General features: G+C 38.5%; 1 protein-coding gene across 1 annotated transcript; it reads right to left on the reverse strand.

The window, feature by feature from the left end:
• Positions 1–447: 447 nt before the first annotated feature.
• Positions 448–2,696, reverse strand: LOC113769345. The gene is made up of 3 exons (XM_027313804.1): positions 2,681–2,696; positions 1,838–2,579; positions 448–1,648 (listed from the first exon to the last, which is right to left on the reverse strand). Exons 1-3 carry the CDS (start codon positions 2,694–2,696, stop codon positions 448–450), a joined length of 1,959 nt encoding a protein of 652 aa, XP_027169605.1.
• Positions 2,697–19,215: the final 16,519 nt, after the last annotated feature.

Below are 19,215 nucleotides of genomic sequence, written 5' to 3' on the forward strand. Positions count from 1 at the left end.
TAGTTTACAAGTGAAAGTTATGGCTTGTTTAGGTAGATTTCATGATTTTAGTAGTGGTTATAGTAAATTCCAGCCTTCTAGTGTAATTTTCAGCTTTGGTTGTTGAAATGGATGGTTGTTCTTGGTGTTCATGTTGTCGTAATGCTTATGCTTAGTGTATGGAAGTAAATTCATGGTTAAAAATTGTTGGGTTTGTAGCATATAAAATTTCGGTCAGCAAGAAAGGTGATTTGTAAGAATTGATTTCCAGTTTTAATGCTGAAATTGTCCTGTTTCTGACAGTGTCTTTTAGTCCATGTTAGAGGCCGAATCAGCCTTAGGTCAAAACATGAAAGTTGTAGGAAATGATATTTTATTTTATTTTATTTTTCGAAATGATAGGAATATATATTACTTGACCAAAAGGTATTTACACCCGAGCAAAGGCTCGATACATTCGCTGTGCATCTAGCACATTAGATTGGGATTAACCCATTCTGTATCTTGATGACTGCTCAAAGCTTGAGCACTAAACTGGAAACTAAGATCATTAGTGTTGCCTATGTCTAGGTAGAAGGAGCACTTGTAAAACATGGAGCTCAGCTCACGGATATCTTGCACCACGGTTACAATTCTTTCTGCCAATGGTTTTGTCTGCTGGATTTGTTGTAGCAAATTTTTGTCAGGAACACCTATGTTAATCAAACGCCAACCTTGTTCGGCGGCTGCCTTAATTTGGGCTAGCTTGACACCTTCAGCCAGATCTTGAAGTTGGCTATCCACTGCCCTTTCTTTCATCCCCCAAGCCAATAATTCCTGTTGTGTTCCATCATACGCTACAATGCCATACCCAACGATATTGTCCTCTTTACTCCATTGCACTGCTATTCTCAGTGTTATTCCTGCACCTGTGGCATGCTCTGGCTGCTCTTCTTCTTGGTCCCTTTGTTGCTGAGCTACTGCTATCTTCCCATCCCTCCAATGCCTAGCTTTCCCTGTTGCATTTTCAAATTCCCCCCAAGCTCTGCATGCTTTGTTTATAATTGCAGCTGGGTCCCTGTCTTTGTTGTTGAAAACATTGTTGTTCCTACTTTTCCAGATCTGCCACAATATATATGCCGTAAGGCCTATATGATCTTTCCCTTGTATCCTATATCTAGCTTCAGAAACTCCTGCCCACCAGTCTTTGAATTTATCCGCTCTGTATGCAATACCATCCCAATGGATAGGAGCCAATTTCCAAATGTCCTGTACTTTGCTGCATTTAAGTAGCATGTGTTCCAGTGTTTCCACCTCTTCACCGCATACAGAACATATTGGATCTCCCCTTTTGATTCTCCTCCATATTAGCTCCTTGACTGGTACCGCATCTGAGAGACATTTCCAAATGAACATCTTAACTTTGTAGCTGATGTTTAAGCTCCACAGAACCTTCCACACTTGCTGGCTCACTGAGTTAAAACTCGTTTCCACTCCCTCACCTTCTTTCCTAATCACTTCCTCCTTCTTTTCCATTTCCATTTTGTATCCACACTGCACCGTGTACTCCCCATTTATGTTCCTTGTCCAGAAGGTGTTATCATATCTTCCCGTGATGCTGATTGGGATTTTCAAAATATTATGTGCATCCTCCTTACAAAACGTCTTGAAAATGAGTGGTCTATTCCACCTGAAGTTACTGATCAAGTCAGCAACTTTGTCAAGTTTGCATCCTTGTGGTTTGGCTGTAACAGGTTTCCCTTTGCCATTGCTTAGGATCCATTAGTCGTTCCAAATGCTGGTTTTTTTCCTATTTCCTATGCGTCTTCTTACTCCCCTCCATATAGCCTCTCTACTGCTCATAACACTTTGCTAGAACCATGATGCGTTCTTTGGGGCTTTGCTCTCCTGGATGCAGCTGTTAGGGAAATACTTTGCCTTTAGCACCTTGCTAGACAACAGATTTGGATTCCTTATGATTCTCCAAATCTGTTTGGCTAGCAAGGCTCTATTAAAGCTTTGTAAATCCTTAAACCCGAGGCCACCATTCTTCTTCTCCTTGGTCAACTTCTCCCAAGCCACCCAATGAATTTTGCCTTTGTTGTCTTGCTCACCCCACCAGAATTTTGATAGAAGTGAACAGATATCTTTACATAACCTGCAACGCAATTTGAAACAAGACATAGTGTAAGTGGGTATGGCCATTGAGACTGCTTTGATCAAGATTTCTTTCCCAGCTGAGCTTAGCAATTTGGATTTCCAGTTTTGCATTCTACGTTCAATGTTTTCCTTGATGTATCCGAACAATTGCTTCTTCGATCTGGTGACCACCATTGGGAGTCCCAAGTATTTCCCTTGAGCTACTTGTTGAATTCCCTCCAGCTTGCTGCATACCGCCTCCTTAGATTTCTGGTTGACATTTTTGCTGAAGAAGGCGCTAGACTTGTCGAGGTTTATCATTTGTCCTGATGCTTGTTCGTAGCTCCTCAAAATTTTTGTCAGTTCGTGTGCTTCTTGACATGAGGCCTTGCAAAAAATTAGCGAATCATCCGCAAAGAAAAGATGGGTTACTGAAGGGCCTCGTCTACTGATCTTGATTCCACTTATCCTTCCTTCTTGAGCTGCATTTTTTAGAAGGTTAGACAAGCCTTCAGAACATATGAGGAAGAGGTAAGGTGACAAGGGGTCGCCCTGTCTGATCCCTCGTTGAGGTGTGATATACTCTTTGCATTCGCCATTTATATTGAAAGAAAATGAGACTGTTCTAATGCAATTCATAATCCAATTTATCCACCTCTCACAAAACCCCATTTTGCTCATAATAGCTTGTAAAAATTCCTATTCAACTGTATCGTTGGCTTTCGACATATCCAGCTTCACAGCCATATAACCATCCTTCCCAAGTCTTTTATTCTTAAGGAATTGCAAATATTCATGGGAAATGATAATGTTATCAATGATGTGCCTCCCAGGTATAAATGCTGATTGATTGATGCTAATGCAGTTATTGAGAACAGGCTTTAGTCTATTTACAATGATTTTGGTTATAGCTTTATACACGACATTGCAAAGACTAATAGGTCTATATTGCTTAATGTTTGTAGGACAGGGAATTTTAGGAATGAGGGAAATGATTGTATGATTAATAGCTTTAAGCATAAAACCAGAATGGAAGAAACTTTGAATAGCATTTACCATGTCTCCTTTGATAATTTCCCAAAATTTTTGGAAAAATAAAGGGGTCATACCATCGGAGCCAGGAGCTTTATTGCAATCCATAGTGAAGAAAGCATTTTTGATCTCTTCTTCTGTCACTTCCCTGGTTAGCTCCCTGTTCATTTCTGCCATGATAGTAGTTGGGATCCCCTCTAGTACCTCCTGAGCATTACTATCTGAAGACTTGGCGAAGAGGTTCCTGTAGTAGTCAGCAATCACTTTCCCAGTTTCTTCTTCGGATTCAGTCCAGCCACCATTCTCCCTTTGGAGCCTTTGCAATCTGTTTTGTTTCCTTCTTCCATTTACCTGTGCATGGAAGTATTGGGTATTCCTGTCTCCTTCTTGCAACCATTTGAGCCTGGCTTTTTGACTCCAATAGATTTCCTCCTCATTATAAGCCTCTAGCAGTTGTGTCTTCAGGCCGGCCACCTTTTCTCTCTTGTTGTCCATAGCAGATTTTCTAGTCTGGTCTAGTTGCTTTTTGAGGTTATCTATCTTGTCCTTGGAGTTTTTGTGAATGCTGTTACTCCACTTAAGCAAGGCTACTCTACAGTTCCTCAATTTTGATTGCACTTGGTACATCCGAGAACCTTCAATATTTCCCTTCCAAGCTCCTTTGATGACCTCAGCTATATTCTCATGTTGTAGCCACCAAAAACAACCTTCTTTTTTTCCTCACAACCGTAGGCTTAGTGTCTATCATCAAGGCGCAATGATCTGAGGCATATGTTTTAATGTGAGAGCATTTCACACTCTCAAACTCCAGGTTCCAATCTGCACTACTCATGGCTCTATCTAGCCTTTGCATGATTTCGCCTTCATTTCCCCAGTTATTACACCATGTCCACGGCTGCCCTTCGAATCCCATATCCACCATCTGATTTGTACTTATGAAGTTCCTGAAGTCATTGAAGCTCCACTCAGCTCTACCTCTTCCTCCCTACTTTTCTGAATTTGATGTGATATCGTTGAAATCCCCAGCTATCAACCATTTGTTTCCCCAGCTATCAACCATTTGTTTCCCTATAGTTGTCTCCTCCAATTCACTACCCTCTATTGCTCTTTCCTTATAGCATTGTTACCGTTTGCGTAGATGCCAATCAGCCACCAAATGCACTTATTTTCCTGGTCCTCAATCTTGGCTTCCACAGTGAAGGAAGTGTGTTGCACTTGCAAAATTTTAACATCTGAGTCCCAAAACAATGCCATTCCCCCTGCCTTATTCATTGCTTCCACCACATAGCAGCAGTCATAGTTAAGTATTTTTTGTATTTTTTCCATATGTTTTGATTTATTTTTTGTCTCACTTAGAAACAAAATGTTTGGGGAGAGGAGTTTTTTATACTCCTTCAGATGGGGAATTGTCAAGGGGCTCCCAGCACTTTGGCAATTCCACACCATCACTCTCATTGGTAGTTGGGGACCCAGATCAGGCCGGTTCCCATCCCCTCTTCTTGTGTCTCGCTCCCCCCACCCGGGCTATCCTTTTTGTTCCTCTTTGACCCCTACCCCATATTATCCACTTCTAGTTGTTCCTCCTCAGTCAGACAAACCTTTCGTTTACTCAGCACAGGTTGAGCCATACTGTTCCTGTCAATCTGTTTTAATGCTCTCCTACCTCTTCCTCGTAGAGTTCTTGTAGACCCTCTAACCTTCAATTCTTGAGGTTGTCCTATTCCTTGTTGACTACTTCCAATGTTCTCATCAAAAGTTCTAATCTGTAACAACTCATTGATGCACTTCTGTTTCTCCATAATCTGGTTGCAATCCGTGTTTTATAGGCTCATTGATGCACTTCTGTTTCTCCATAATCTGGTTGTAACAACTCAGCACAAGAAATGATGTTTTATAGCTACCTATAAAATTTCAGCACAATCCGAGTACTGTAGCACATGAAAAGACAAATTTACCCTTGCTGCCATAGGTATAGTTTTGTGGACAGTTTTGACATTTCCTCATTTTGGCTGCATTTTTCACCTTGATCCGTATCAAATTAGTCTTTGGCCAAAACACGAAACTTTTAGCCCTATGTTTCAGCTTTCCAACGTATTCAAAAACACCTCAAACGGAATTGTGTAGCCTGAGTTATTGTCATTTGAATTCAGTACTGACAACCGTACTGACAAGGACCTTCTGGTTCTGTAATCTGGACTTTTGACCTAGATCAATTGTGAACTGGATTGAGTGGTCTTCATGAAAGTTATAGCCCTTTGTCTTAGCTTCGAGACGCTATCTAGTACACCTTGATCGGATAATCACATCTCTAGTTATGGTCAAAACCGTGTAACCCATTTTTATACCATTTCCATTTCCGCACACGCGCACATGCATTTCTTTGCCGTTTTTGCCGTCTTGGCCGTTTTAGTCCTTACTTCCATTTGTGACGGTCGGTTGACTGATAGTTGAGTATAATCTTCTGTCACAGACAGTGACGAACAGGATGAAGTTGGTGGACCCGTATAAAGTGTCATGATTTGCGCGCTAACTATTTTGAGTGAGTAATTGGGTTGGTTTATGTGAGAACCCTCACTTTAAACCATAATTTTCCTTAATTACATGCCTTATTCTAAGATCTAGACCACAAATTATAGGCCCTTGCATTACATTCCTTATGTGTTACAACATTTCCCATGCATTACATTTCATTTCCTTTTACTTGAAGTAAAACATTTTCTTGAGTTGGTTTTTAAATAATTCACCACTTGTATTTTACCAAGTGTTCTTTTATTAGTGGTAGGGACTTTACATGAAGGATTAGAGGTATTAAACAAGTATTGGTACATTTGGAAAGGTTAAAATATCATTAGTCAAAGATTAAGGGAGGATTGGACGAGAATGGGGCCAAGTGGCAAAACCCTAGCCATGGATCTTGTTTGACTAAAGGTTAGAAGATAATTTAAACCATCTTGAAGCTTTCTTTCCCTTAGGTTGGCCGAACTTCATAGCTCCAAAAAGAAAAAGAGAGAGCTCCATATTCTTGCTTTCTAACCCTAGATGATCAAGAGTAAAAACCAAAAGAGAAAGATCTTGAGTTAGTGAGAAACTTTCCTCCAACCCTAAGTGCTTGATTCAAGCTTGAAGCTTTCATTTTGGTGGATTGATTTGGTGGTTCAAACTTCCTACAAGAAAGGTAAATATTCTTTAAATGATAGTTTTATGGTGTTTTATCATGTACTTTAAGTTTTAATGGTAAACTACAAGTTGTTTGGTTGAGATTTGGGGTTAATCTCTTGGACTAAACAAGTAATAGTTGAATTAGTTAGTATGCCTACCAAGTGTTTGATGAAATGTTTGAACCTTGTTCATGGTTGTTTATGAAGTATTTACATGTTTTAAACCTCTTTTGAGTTAGATTTAACACTTGATATGTTGTTTAAATGAAAATCATTAAAGGATGAAGGTTGGATGAATAGAGGAAATTGTGGACTGTTTTCATCTCCTTGGCTGACCGGTTTGAGAAGGAAGGGTTTCTTCTTGATTTTTGTGATTTATTTACACCTTAATCATGCCTAAGAAACTGGGTTAGAGATTGGTTAAGCTCATGTGTGAATTGGAATGAAATTTGAGCAAGTAAGGTAGTGGTTTGGTCTATATAGTGGACTGGTTTGGTTTTCTTGATGGCTAGGCTGCTATGGTCATTCTTATTCATGTTGATGTATTATTTTGAACTCCAATGGTCCTAGGTGATGTGACCCCTGCATATGAACATTTGAGAACTAATTTGGGTGAATTTAGACCAAAACAAACGAAGATAACACCAAGAACTAATGTAGTTTTGCTTGAGGTTGGGGCTGATCCAGGGTTGGAAAAACAGCCGACATGTCCGAGCTATTAGTACTGCTAGGAGATGAACTATAGTATGTAATTGGTACAATTGGAAATCCCTTCGAGTCTAGTTTCCAACGCCGCTGACGGAACGTAATTCCGACCTTCCTACAGTGAGATATAGCCATTTTACCGAGACTGCGCGGGCGCGACTGTTTTACCCGCGAAGAACATTTTAAGCTTGAATGAAACTTTTCTTTTGCCCAACTTTCATGCACTTATTGAACTTGTTTTCTCATGAACTTTTACTGTATTTTGGGCCTAATTTGCATGATGAATTGAGTGACTTTAACCACTCATTTGGTCACTTAATGAGCCTACAATTGAGTGGGAAATAAACCTAATTTGTTAACGATTTCACTCATTGCCCTAGGATTGGGAAACGAAGGTGGTCGTAACTGAGATACTTGACGTTTGACTACTGCATTGCTTGATAGGTGAGTGTTCCACTACCTGCTACCTGTAATGTGGAATATCTGAATACTTGAAATACTTGATTTGCGACTGTTTGCGCCAAACACTGTTTTGATAAAAATGGAGACGAGGGTGTACTTTATCATACTCGTTCTCTGGCCTGTGTAATTGGTTTACTGTATGAACTTGAATTAGTTAATCCTGTATGCGGACTTGTATATTTATGTGCATGTGAATTGAGGTCCTCTGGTGAGGTATAGCCGTTGTGCTAGCCTGTTGTGTTGTCCAGCACCGCCAGGGACGAAATCCTGAATTGAGGTCCTCTGGTGAGGTATAGCCGTTGTGCTAGCCTGTTGTGTTGTCCAGCACCGCCATGGATGAAATCTTGAATTGAGGCCTTTGGTGAGGTATAGCCACTGTGCTAGCCTATTGTGTTGTCCAGCGCCGCCAGAGACGAAATTCCCGACTTGGGACTCAGTTATGTCCTAAAATTCTGGTATACTTGAGTATTACCATTCCTGTTCCTATTTGGCATTCGGGCCCCGGTAGGGGGTTGACTGGTGGACGGAGATCGGTGCAAGTGGTGTTCTACGGATTTTATATTTTGTGTACACAAGTGTTGACGGAGAGTCAACGGAGGCATTTATGATCAAGCTCAAGTGGATCTTTGGCTTTTGAAAGCCACCCGTATCCTTGAATTGAACTGTGTTTAAACTGTCATTCTCCTGTATGATGTTTATTTGATCATTTTGTACCCTTATTTGGCTATGTGATTACTTGCTTTACTTGGAACCTCACTGGGCTTTATCTCACCCCACTCCCTTTGTTTTCCTTAACAGATCGGGGATGGACTAACGGTCAAGAGCTTTCTTAGCTTTATTTTGCTTGGACTTGTAACCCTTTTGTTAAGATGACTTTACTTTTGACTCTTGTAAGTTTGGATTCATAAGTTCGTTTTATGTTACGTAATTGTAGTATGGAGTGGTAAGTGTGACTTTTAGTTTGACATTTTAAGTTTGGAAAGTTGGCTTGACGATTATGTGCCATTAGGGTTTGTGCGCTTAAATTTGAAGTTATTTCACCAGTTATTTTTAAGTTATTAGTTCTTTGATTGACCGAGCCCCGGCGAGAGTTGGGCAGGCAGTCCGCTGATACCCTATGGTTCACTCTAGGGAGAGGTGGGGCTGTCACAGTTTATATAATAAATTGTCAATATGATTTGTATATGTTGAATGGGTGCTTAGGCGAAGGTGTACTTTATCTTACTCGACCTAAGCCCATTCTCTGTTGTTGACTCAATATGTGAGAATACATGCTTGGTGCTGAGTAACACCCTTTTGTTGTGTGCTGTTGGGGTGATTACACGACTTGAGTTGAACCCCTTGTGTTGTGTGCTGTTGGGGTGATTACACGACTTGAGTTGAACCCCTTGTGCTGTGTGCTGTTGGGGTGAGTACTTTGTTGAATACTTTGTTGAGAGATATTATCTATTGAGAGATTGGATATCTCAGGGCTTGGTTCCAACCCGGTTCCAAGGATAGACAAACTATTCGAGCTAGTCGGGGTTTGGTCGAAATTAGTTCCATGCTAACTTTGGGATTTCATTCTTTGTTAAGGCTTTGTTTAAAGCTAAGTGATTTATTTTGCTCGAGCTGCTGTGTGCTGTTGACTGGCCAGCGGGGGTTGATAAGGTGAACGGGGAAAGTAAGTGGAGTCTACGGACCATGAGTATTTTGGTTGACGGAGTGTCAACAGGCGTTCAATCTCGGGGAATTGAACTGGCTTTGAAGCCACCCGTATCCTACCATTGTGATGTTACATTTCTGTCTATTGATGTGAAATATCTTGGTTTACTTGTTTATTTGGATGTGAGCTTATATGTTTACCCCTGATTACTCACTAAGCATATAGCTTATCCCATTCCATTTGTTTTCCTTATCAGGGGGTACGAACGAGGCGTGAGACTTGTACAGAGTAGTCTAGTTTTGAAATTTTGAATGGCACTCGCGCTAGCACTCGACTAGGGTTGATTGGATTTGGATTGTAAACACGTTAATGTATTTGGGCGTGTATAAGCCTTGTAACTGGATCTGAGCATCAATGTATATATTAAGTTTGAACTTGTTGTGTTACTTATTTGCTATGAATGTAAGTTATTTTCTCGAGTTTCGAATGAGAGAGCCCTGGCGAGAGTTGGGCAGACGATCCGCCGAACTCTGTGGTACGCCCTAGGGGGAGGTGGAGCCGTCACAGAGTTAGCAACATGTCTAACTATCCACATGCATTTCATGCCATTCCTCATATTTTTCATGTGACCAACTTGACAACAGAAACTACACATAGTCTGGGAATTGCTTACATAAACAGGTTTAACAAATCTGACTTGCCTTCTTCTATAAATGGTAAATTCGTTTGCATTAGAATTCAACATTTTCTTATGAATGTCAAAGTTAGGTTTTGGTTCATTCCTTTGAAAACAAACTTGTTTCTTGTTTTTAAGCAATTCATTTAGATCATCCATTCTTCTTTTCAAACTACTTTGTTTCTTTTTGAACAACTCACAAAACTTTGTTTTTCAATCAAGTTCAGCACATAGATCAGTCTTAACTTTTTTTAAGTTATCATTTTCAGTTTTCAGCTTCTTATTTTCTTGAAAAATGCGTGTATTGTTCTGAAAAAGAAAACTAATTTTGTGTTTCAATTCCTTGTTTCTAACATAAAATTCTTTCAAACTATCATGCAATTTTTTAACGAAAGATTCAAGATCATCATCAGTTTCATCATCACTATCAAATTGAGAGTTACAAGTTGTTACCTCATCATCTCTAATGGCCATGAAAGCCAATTGAGCAGATTCTTCTTCCTCTTCAATTTCATCGTCGGAGTTGCACTCATTTCATGTGAATTGAAAGTTGTTGAATCTTGATTTTCTTTCAGCTTTCCTTTTCTTCATTGGACACTCACTCACGTAGTGTCCAGGTTGGTCGTATTCAAAGCATTTATCAGTTTGCTTTTTATTGAACTCTTGCTTCCCTTTGTTTCTTGTATTGCTGAACTCATTAGAATCTGAATTGCTAGGTCCTCCTCTTCTAAATCTCCTTTTGTTGAGGATTCTCTTGAAACTTCTTGTGATGAGAGCAAGATCACTGTCATCAACTTCCACATCTTCTCCATCCAATGAGGCCGAATCATCTTCATCTTGAGATGCTTTTAGAGCAATGCTCCTTCTTACCTTTGCATCTTCATGCTCTTGTACCTTAGTCTTAAGTTTCAGTTCATAAGAAGTCAGAGAATTAATAAGTGATTCAATAGGCATAGTATTCAAATCTTTAGTCTCTTCAATAACAGTCATTTTACTTTCCCAATCTTTGGACAAGGTATTCGGGATTTTTCTATTTTTCTCACCTAGAGAGTATTCTTTTTCCAACACTTCTAAATTCTTAATGAGATCATTGAATTTACAACACATTTGATCAATATTTTCTGAGGCTCCATCTTAAACGACTCCTGTAAGGCCCAAAGACAACCTAAGAGGGGGGTGAATTAGGTTGATTAAAATCTTAATCAAATTTATGTAATTTTTGCTTAATAAAAAATTTACCTTCTTTTCTAGTAATGATCAATCAAGTAGATTAGAAGAAGAGAGCAATATTGATTCGAAAAACAAGTATAGATAAGCAATGAGAATTTTATCAAACAAAAAAGAATAAGATAGAATATCAAACCGATTGTCTACCAAGCTTTCCTCAAACTTGAAGACCAATCACTAGGTTGAACAACTTCTCTTTGATGAAAGATGATCAACTAGATGTACAATGGAGGGAGCACTTCCTCCTTGCCCTAAGCCTCACTTAGTCAAGCTAAGAAGTTTTACAATCACTCAGATAACCCTCAACAAAGCTACACTAATGAAACTTTCAACCACAAGAGAAAAGCTCACAAGAAATTCACACCACTTGGAGAACAAATCTAGCTTTGGAGACTATTTTCTAGCTAAAATATCTCTTGAGATCTTGTAAACAAAGTGTGCAAAAGTCCTCTTCTGAATCAGAATCGTTTGTATTTAAAGGGAGCCAAAAATGGGCTTCATTAATACTTCCAACGGATAGAAGGCAGATGAAGAGTCAGCTAGCCATTGGAGCTGTCGGACGTCCGACGTCTTAGTCATCGTCCGATCTCATCGTCCGAAAATCAGTCAAGTTGTTGTTCGGATGTCCGATGGTATTTTATCGTCCGAGCTTCTGTGTCCGAACGTCGTCCAGAGAGTTATCAAATCTTCATGGAATTTTTAGGACGTCCGATGAGATTGATGTGCGTCCGAAGCATGCGTCCGATCCTTCAGGACGTCCGATGCTTCCTTACGAGCGTCTGACAGAGTCTTGGCAGAGAGTCATCAACATTTTGTGGAATTTTTAGGACGTCCGACACGTTCGATGTGCGTCCGAGGAGTACGTCCGATCTATCCGGACGTCCGATGCTTCCTCACGAGCGTCCGACAGAATCTTCTTCTTAATGATATTCATCCTTTCGGACGTCCGACCAATTCCTTAGGACGTCCGACATGAGTGTCCTGTTTTTGCTTTTTCTTTTGGTTGATTTTCATTTCTTGACATATTCGTACCTGATTCTTTGATAGGCAAAAAACACTTATATTTGAAGAGAGTTAAATAAACATTTCAAAGTCCTTTGTGATCATCAAAACCAAGAATAACATTCTTCCCCTTTTTGATGATGACAAAACAAAGGTTTGAAATGAGATTTGATGATTGCAATAAAAACTCCCCCTTTCTCAATAGACAAGAACTCCCCTTTACTTAGTGAATCATAAAAAATTTTTAAAAAATTCCCCCTCACTTGGCTGCCCAACCGAATTAAACAATTATCCAAAATATGACAATTAAGCAGCCAACATCCAACATTTTACCAATTCAATCAATCAACCAATCCAAATTTGATCAAATCATCAATCAATCAATCATCAATCATCAATCAATCCAGTCCTCTCCCCCTTTTTGTCATCACAAAAGGGCAATCAATCACATCCATCTCATCCACAAACATCATTCAAAAATACTTAAACATCCACACAATCATCCACAAAATTCATTACATCCACACAATCATCATTCAAAATACTTAAACATCTATCAAACAGTACCAAAAGAAACATAAACATAATCATAACCAAATGTTGAATTCATCTACATATCCATTGTTGAACATCACAAACACATGAAATAAACAAAATGCAAATGTCCTAAATGGTGAACTATGTGGATCCAGGTGTTCTTCGAGAGAGCTGATATTGGGAGAGGTCCTCCTCTTCAGTTTCTTCATCATCTGCAGCAGCCTCTTCAACTGGTGCCTTGCCTTTATCTGATGTGGAAGGGCCATGAGGAGTCACAGGAGTTGATGAACCAGGGTCTGGAATTGATGAGCTTGGATCAGTGGGGTGTGGTTCTTTGTCATGGGAAACTTCCTCAACCACAGGTGGGGGAAAAAGAAGGTTCTTTTTGTCTAGGAAGGCTGTTTGTTGCTCAGAGGACATGGTGAGCATTAGACCATATTCTAGAAGAAGAACATGCTGTTTGAGTTCACGAAGGAACTCAATCACTTCATCATTGGAGGAGGAAGATGCCTTAGTGGCAGACTTCCTGGGATGAATGGGAGTGAGTGAAACAGATGAAGGATCATGTGCAGTCTTAGACCTTTGTTCACTAGATGATGCCCCCTTATAAGCCCACAGATTATCTTTAAAAACAAGATTTTTCCTTTCAAAATATCCTTTGGTAAAGGCATAAGAAGATGATTCTTTGGGAGAAACACCTAGAATTGGAACTTTGTAAAACTCAAAAATCTTTTGAAGAAACTTTCCATAAGCTAATTTCTGCGAGAATCAGTGGCATAGCGAAGTAAAAACTTGCACATGACAAAACCAAAATCAATACGAATTTTTTCTCGAAAACAGTAAAAGAGATACAACTCCATTTTTTTTACATCAGTTCTATGGCCATCAGTGGGTACAAGCAGGTTTGAAATGATTGAAAAGGCAATTAGATTCATAGGAGCAAGATCATTCAGTTTAGCATCAGCAGGGGAGGAAAAACTTCTTTTAAAATAAGTCAACATTTTAGCCCCATCAAAATGATTATCAGCAGTAGGGTGCTCTTCATAGGAAAAGAAATTTGCAATTTTATCCTTGCATCCACGTTCAATGGTAGTATTTAAAATGGAATTCACAGTTTCAGAATCAAAGACTAAGTCTACCCTATTAACCCTGGACATGATCTCAGTTTGGTCAGTGCCTTTCCTAAGATTGGCAAAAAATTGATGCAGCATTTCAGGATAATAGACATTGGGCATAGAAATGAGATGTGACCATTTCTGGAAAGCAAATAGACTCAGAATGGATTCTAAACCTATGTGGCGAAATTCAGACGAGTTTACAGTTCGTTGAGGGATGACACCTTTCTGGGATATCCATGAGTGTTTGTCTTTTGTAGCATCATCAAAGAATGTAGGGAGTGTGGCTGATTTTGGAGGCGGTTGAGAAGAGGTTCCCTATCCAGATTCAGGCTGAGAGGTGGGTTGTGGAGTAGGCCGCGACATTTGACCCTTTACGGCACCTCTCTTGAAGCGTTTGGATGAACGTTTGACCGTAGGAAGATCCTCATCCTCATTCCTGAGTGGATGCTTGCGTCCGGCAGTAACCTTTCCTCCTCTTAGATTCACCATTGTGTGAAATGTGTGGAATGAAGGATGCAAATGATGCACACAGTAGTAGGGAAGTGAATCGCACAGAAATTATGGGACAAAAAGACCTTGAACAAGATTTGACAGAGTGGTTATGAGAAAGTAGGGTTTTGAGGGAAATTTGGGACTTTACGAAATGTTATGCGATTCGGTGAAATGATCAGGAGAAACGAGTCGCAATCGATCAGGAAAAGTTTTGGTTGAGTCAATTTGGGAATGAGAGCATCAGAATGGTATGAATTTGAGACTGAGAGATGAGAGAGTTCTCGTCCGAGAGGAAATAGAAGAAGAAGAGTTTGAAGGAAATGAGGAAGAAAGTTACTTTAAAAAGTGTACCGTTGCACTGTCGGACGGCCGAACGAAGTCGTGCGTCCGACATCTTCGTCCGAACAGGTGTTTTCTGGAAAAAAATAGCTGAAGAACATTATCGAACGTCCGTTAATCTTCTTTCGGACGTCCGAAGACTTTGAGAAATTTTAAGATGATTTTTCGATTATTTCCAATTTTGATCTTAGATGAATGAACTGATCTAATGGCAAAGCTTTGGTAAAAATATCAGCAAATTGATCTTTAGAACAAACATAATTTACACAAATTTCACCTTTTTGAACAAGATCTCGAATAAAGTGATGCTTTATATCTATATGCTTTGTCCTAGAATGTTGAATTGGATTTTTGGTCAAATTAATAGCACTAGTATTATCACAGAATATAGGCATGCAGTCATATAACAATCCAAAATCATTCAAGGTATGCTTCATCCATAAAAGTTGAGCACAACATGCACTAGCGGCAATATATTCCGCTTCGATTGTAGACAAAGATATTGCATTTTGCTTTTTGCTAAACCAAGAAACTAAGCAATTACCAAGAAAGTGACAAGTTCCACTAGTACTTTTTCTCTCCACACGACAGCCACCAAAATCCGCATCCGAATATCCATATAAAGCAAATTCACAAGATCTAGCATACCAAAGACCATAGTCTAATGTACCTTTCAAACACCTAAAAATTCTTTTAACAGCATTTAAATGTGATTCTTTTGGACAAGATTGAAATCTAGCACACAAGCAAACAGCAAACATAATATCAGGTCTACTTGCGGTTAAATAGAGTAAGCTTCCGATCATACCTCTATAGTGCTTTTCATCCACATGATTACCTTCTTCATCTTTGTCAAGTTTTGTAGAAGTGCACATTGGAGTTCCAACTTGCTTTGAGTCTTCCATGCCAAACTTTTTCAGCAATTCCTTGGTATATTTTGCTTGATTTATAAAAATTCCCTCAAGGGCTTGATGTATTTGAAGTCCAAGGAAGAAATTTAATTCTCCCATCATACTCATTTCAAATTCACTTTGCATAGTGGTGGAAAAATCCTTGCATAGATACTCATTAGTAGCACCAAAAATAATATCATCAACATATATTTGCACAATAAGAAGGTCATTTAACACTTGCTTAGTAAACAGTGTGGTGTCCACAAAACCTCTTTTGAAACCATTTTCAATCAAGAAACCACTTAATCTTTCATACCAAGCTCTTGGAGCCTGTTTTAAACCATATAATGCTTTTGATAGTTTAAACACATGACTTGGAAATTTTATATTTTCAAAACCGGGAGGTTGATCCACATATACTTCTTGATCAATAAAACCATTTAAAAAGGCACTTTTAACATCCATTTGAAACAATTTGAAACCTTTGATACAAGCAAAAGCAAGAAGCATTCTAATAGATTCTAATCTTGCTACGGGAGCAAATGTTTCATCAAAATCAATTCCTTCTTCTTGTGCATATCCTTTAGCAACTAATCTGGCTTTATTCCTTATAACAACACCTTTATCATCCAATTTATTTCTAAATATCCACTTTGTGCCAATGATAGGTTGATTTTGAGGTCTATCAACAAGTGTCCAAACCTTATTTCTCTCAAATTGGTTAAGTTCCTCTTGCATAGCCAAAATCCAGTTATCATCCTTTAAAGCATCATTGATATTTTTGGGTTCAAAAAGAGAAACTAAAGCAAAATTGTCTATCAATATTCTAGATGAAGAACGAGTCTTTACCTTTTCGGATGGATCACCAATTATAAGCTCTCTTGGATGATTTTGGCTGAATTTCCAAGCATTGGGAAGGTCTTTGACTGAATCATCATTCTCATCTTCATCACCCTTTTTCTTGATCATTATGAGCTTCATCCATCATTTCCATTGCTGCTGGTTTAGAAATTCCTTCATCACCAATTTTCAGCTTTTCCATTCCTTCACGAACACCTACATCATCATCCTCACACGACCTTTTGGAATTATCATCATTATTTTCATCAAATGTTATGTGAATGGCTTCTTCTATCACAAGAGTCCTTCTATTAAAGACTCTATATCCTCTTTTGTTCTCACAATAACCCAAAAATATTCCTTCATCAGATTTTTTCTCAAACTTACCAAGATGTTCCTTTAAATTTAAAATAAAACATTTACAACCAAAGACTTTGAAATATCCAACCGTAGGTTTTTTATCAAAAATCAGTTCATAAGAAGTCTTATTCAAGATGGGTCTCAAAAGGATTCTGTTCATCACATAACATGCAGTGTTTACCGCTTCAGCCCAAAGGTATTTTGGCAAACTACATTCACTCAACATAGTTCTAGCAGCCTCTTGTAGTGTCCTATTTTTCCTTTCTACAACACCATTTTGTTGTGGAGTTCTAGCAATTGAAAACTCATGTGTTATGCCATTATGATCACAGAAATCTGGAAAACCACAATACTTGAATTCCGTTCCATTATCACTTCTAATCCTAACAATTTTTAAGCCAAGCAGATTTTGCACTTTAGCAAACAATGAAGTGAAATTCTTGAAGGCATCATCCTTATGAGCAAGAAATATCACCCAAGTATATCTAGAATAATCATCCACAATCACAAAGCAGTATTTCTTACCTCCCAAGCTAGTGATTTGAGTAGGACCAAATAAGTCAAGATGCAAGAGTTCTAAAGGTTTAGAAGTTGAAACACACTTCTTTGGTTTAAAAGAAACTGTTGTTTTCTTTCCAAATTGACAAGCATCACAAATTTTATCCTTTTCAAAACAGATTTTTGGCAAGCCTCTAACCAGCTCCTTTTTCGAAATTTTCTTTAGTAAATCCATGTTAAAATGACAAAGTCTCCTATGCCACAACCAAGGATCTTCATTTGAAGCTTTAAGACATTTGAAGCTAGAAGAATCAATTTTATCAAGAACCACAATATATATGTCGTTAAACCTCTTACCTTTGAACACAACATTATATTTGGAATCAAGCACAATGCATTCATGCTTTTTAAACAACACATTCAAGTCTTTATCACACAATTGACTAACACTAAGCAAGTTATAACCTAAATTATCAACTAAGAGCACATTATGAACAAAAGTTTCACCATCCTTACCAACATCACCTATTCCAATTGTCTTAGCTTTCACATCATCACCGAATGTCACCTTTCCACTTGATTTTGATTTTAGCTTTATGAACAAAGAGGGATCACCGGTCATATGCCTTGAGCAGCCACTATCAATAAACCATTTGGACTTGTTTGAGCCTTTTTCCTGAAAAGAGAAAATTTTTGGTACCCTTTTTAATTTTTGGGTCCACAATAGTTAGCATTGTATCTCACTAACCATATGCATTTCATCCCTTTGTTCAGATTTCTTTTCACATAGCAATTTCCTTTCAAATGCCCTTTTTGACAACAAAAATCACACATAATGGAAGAGTCCTTAACATGTACTGGTTTGACATATCTCAATCCATTTCTTCTATATGTTGTGAAACCATGTGCATTTTTGTTGCGTGCTAATGTTCTTTGATGAGCAGTAAGAAAGGTAGATGACATGTTCTTTTTGAGAAAATATTGTTTTCTTGCTTTCAAAGTCTCATCCAAGTTGTCCATTCTTTTCTTCAAATCACCATGTCTTTCCTTCAGCATTTTACAAATATTTGTCTTTCTATCAAGTTCATTTTGAACATTAAATCCGGCTCTTACAAGACAATCATTGTCAGTCTTTAGTTGTTTATTTTGTTGAAGAAGACTTGTATTTTCATGAATGAGAAAAGTAATTTTCTATTTTAGCTGCTTGTTTTTATCATAAGATTCCTTCAAGGCATTATGCAGTTTTTCAACAAAGGATTCAAGATCATCATCTTCTTCATCATCACTTTCAGATTGAGAGTGTATGGAAGTTACCTCATTATCTCCAATAGCCATGAAGGCCATTTGAGCTGATTCTTCCTCTTCTTCAACTTCCCCTTCAGAGTTGCATTCATTCCAAGTAATCTGGAAGTTGTTGAATCTTGGCTTTCGATCAGCTTTCCCATCTTTCATTTTCTTCATGGGGCATTCGTTTGCATAGTATCCAGGCTGTCCACATTCATAGCATTTATCCACTAGCTTCTTGTTGAATTCTTGTTTTCCTTTGTTCCTTGCATTTGATGAATAATTTTGAAATTGATTGCTAGGACCTCCCTTTCTAAACTTCCTTTTATTCAAGATTCTCTTGAAGCCTCTTGTGATGAGAGCAAGATCATTATCATCACCATCTGAGTCTTCATCATCCAAGTGAGCTGGATCATCTTCACTTTGAGTAGTCTTCAGAGCAATATTTCTCTTTGCTCTAGCATCCTCTTCCTCCTGCACTTTAGATTTCAGTTTCAACTCATAAGAGGTTAGTGAGTTAATGAGAGATTCAATAGGCACAGAATTTAAATCCTTAGCCTCCTCTATTGCAGTCACTTTATTTTCCCATTCTTTGCCCAATGCATTGAGAATTTTCCTGTTCTTCTCTCCCAAGGTGTACTCTTTGCCCAACACCTCGAGATCTTTGATCAAGTCATTGAACCTGCAATACATTTTGTCAATATCCTCAAGAGGTTCAATTTTAAATGATTCATACTTTGTGACCAAGATAGCCTTTTTCTGTTCTCTCACGTTGTCACCACCCTCATGGATTTCTCTTAGCTTATCCCACATTTCTTGGGCCGATTTACAGCCTTTTACTCTAATTGAT

This window comes from Coffea eugenioides, chromosome 1 (genome assembly GCF_003713205.1).
Source record: "Coffea eugenioides isolate CCC68of chromosome 1, Ceug_1.0, whole genome shotgun sequence".
Classification (NCBI taxonomy): Eukaryota; Viridiplantae; Streptophyta; class Magnoliopsida; order Gentianales; family Rubiaceae; genus Coffea; species Coffea eugenioides.

What these genes read in the sequence shown, in the direction of transcription:
- LOC113769345 (XM_027313804.1), bottom strand. An exon ending in GCCCCAAAGAACGCATCATG is followed by an intron (nt 1,649 to 1,837) that starts GTTCTAGCAAAG and finishes CAGTAACTTCAG; the next exon opens with GTGGAATAGACCACTCATTT.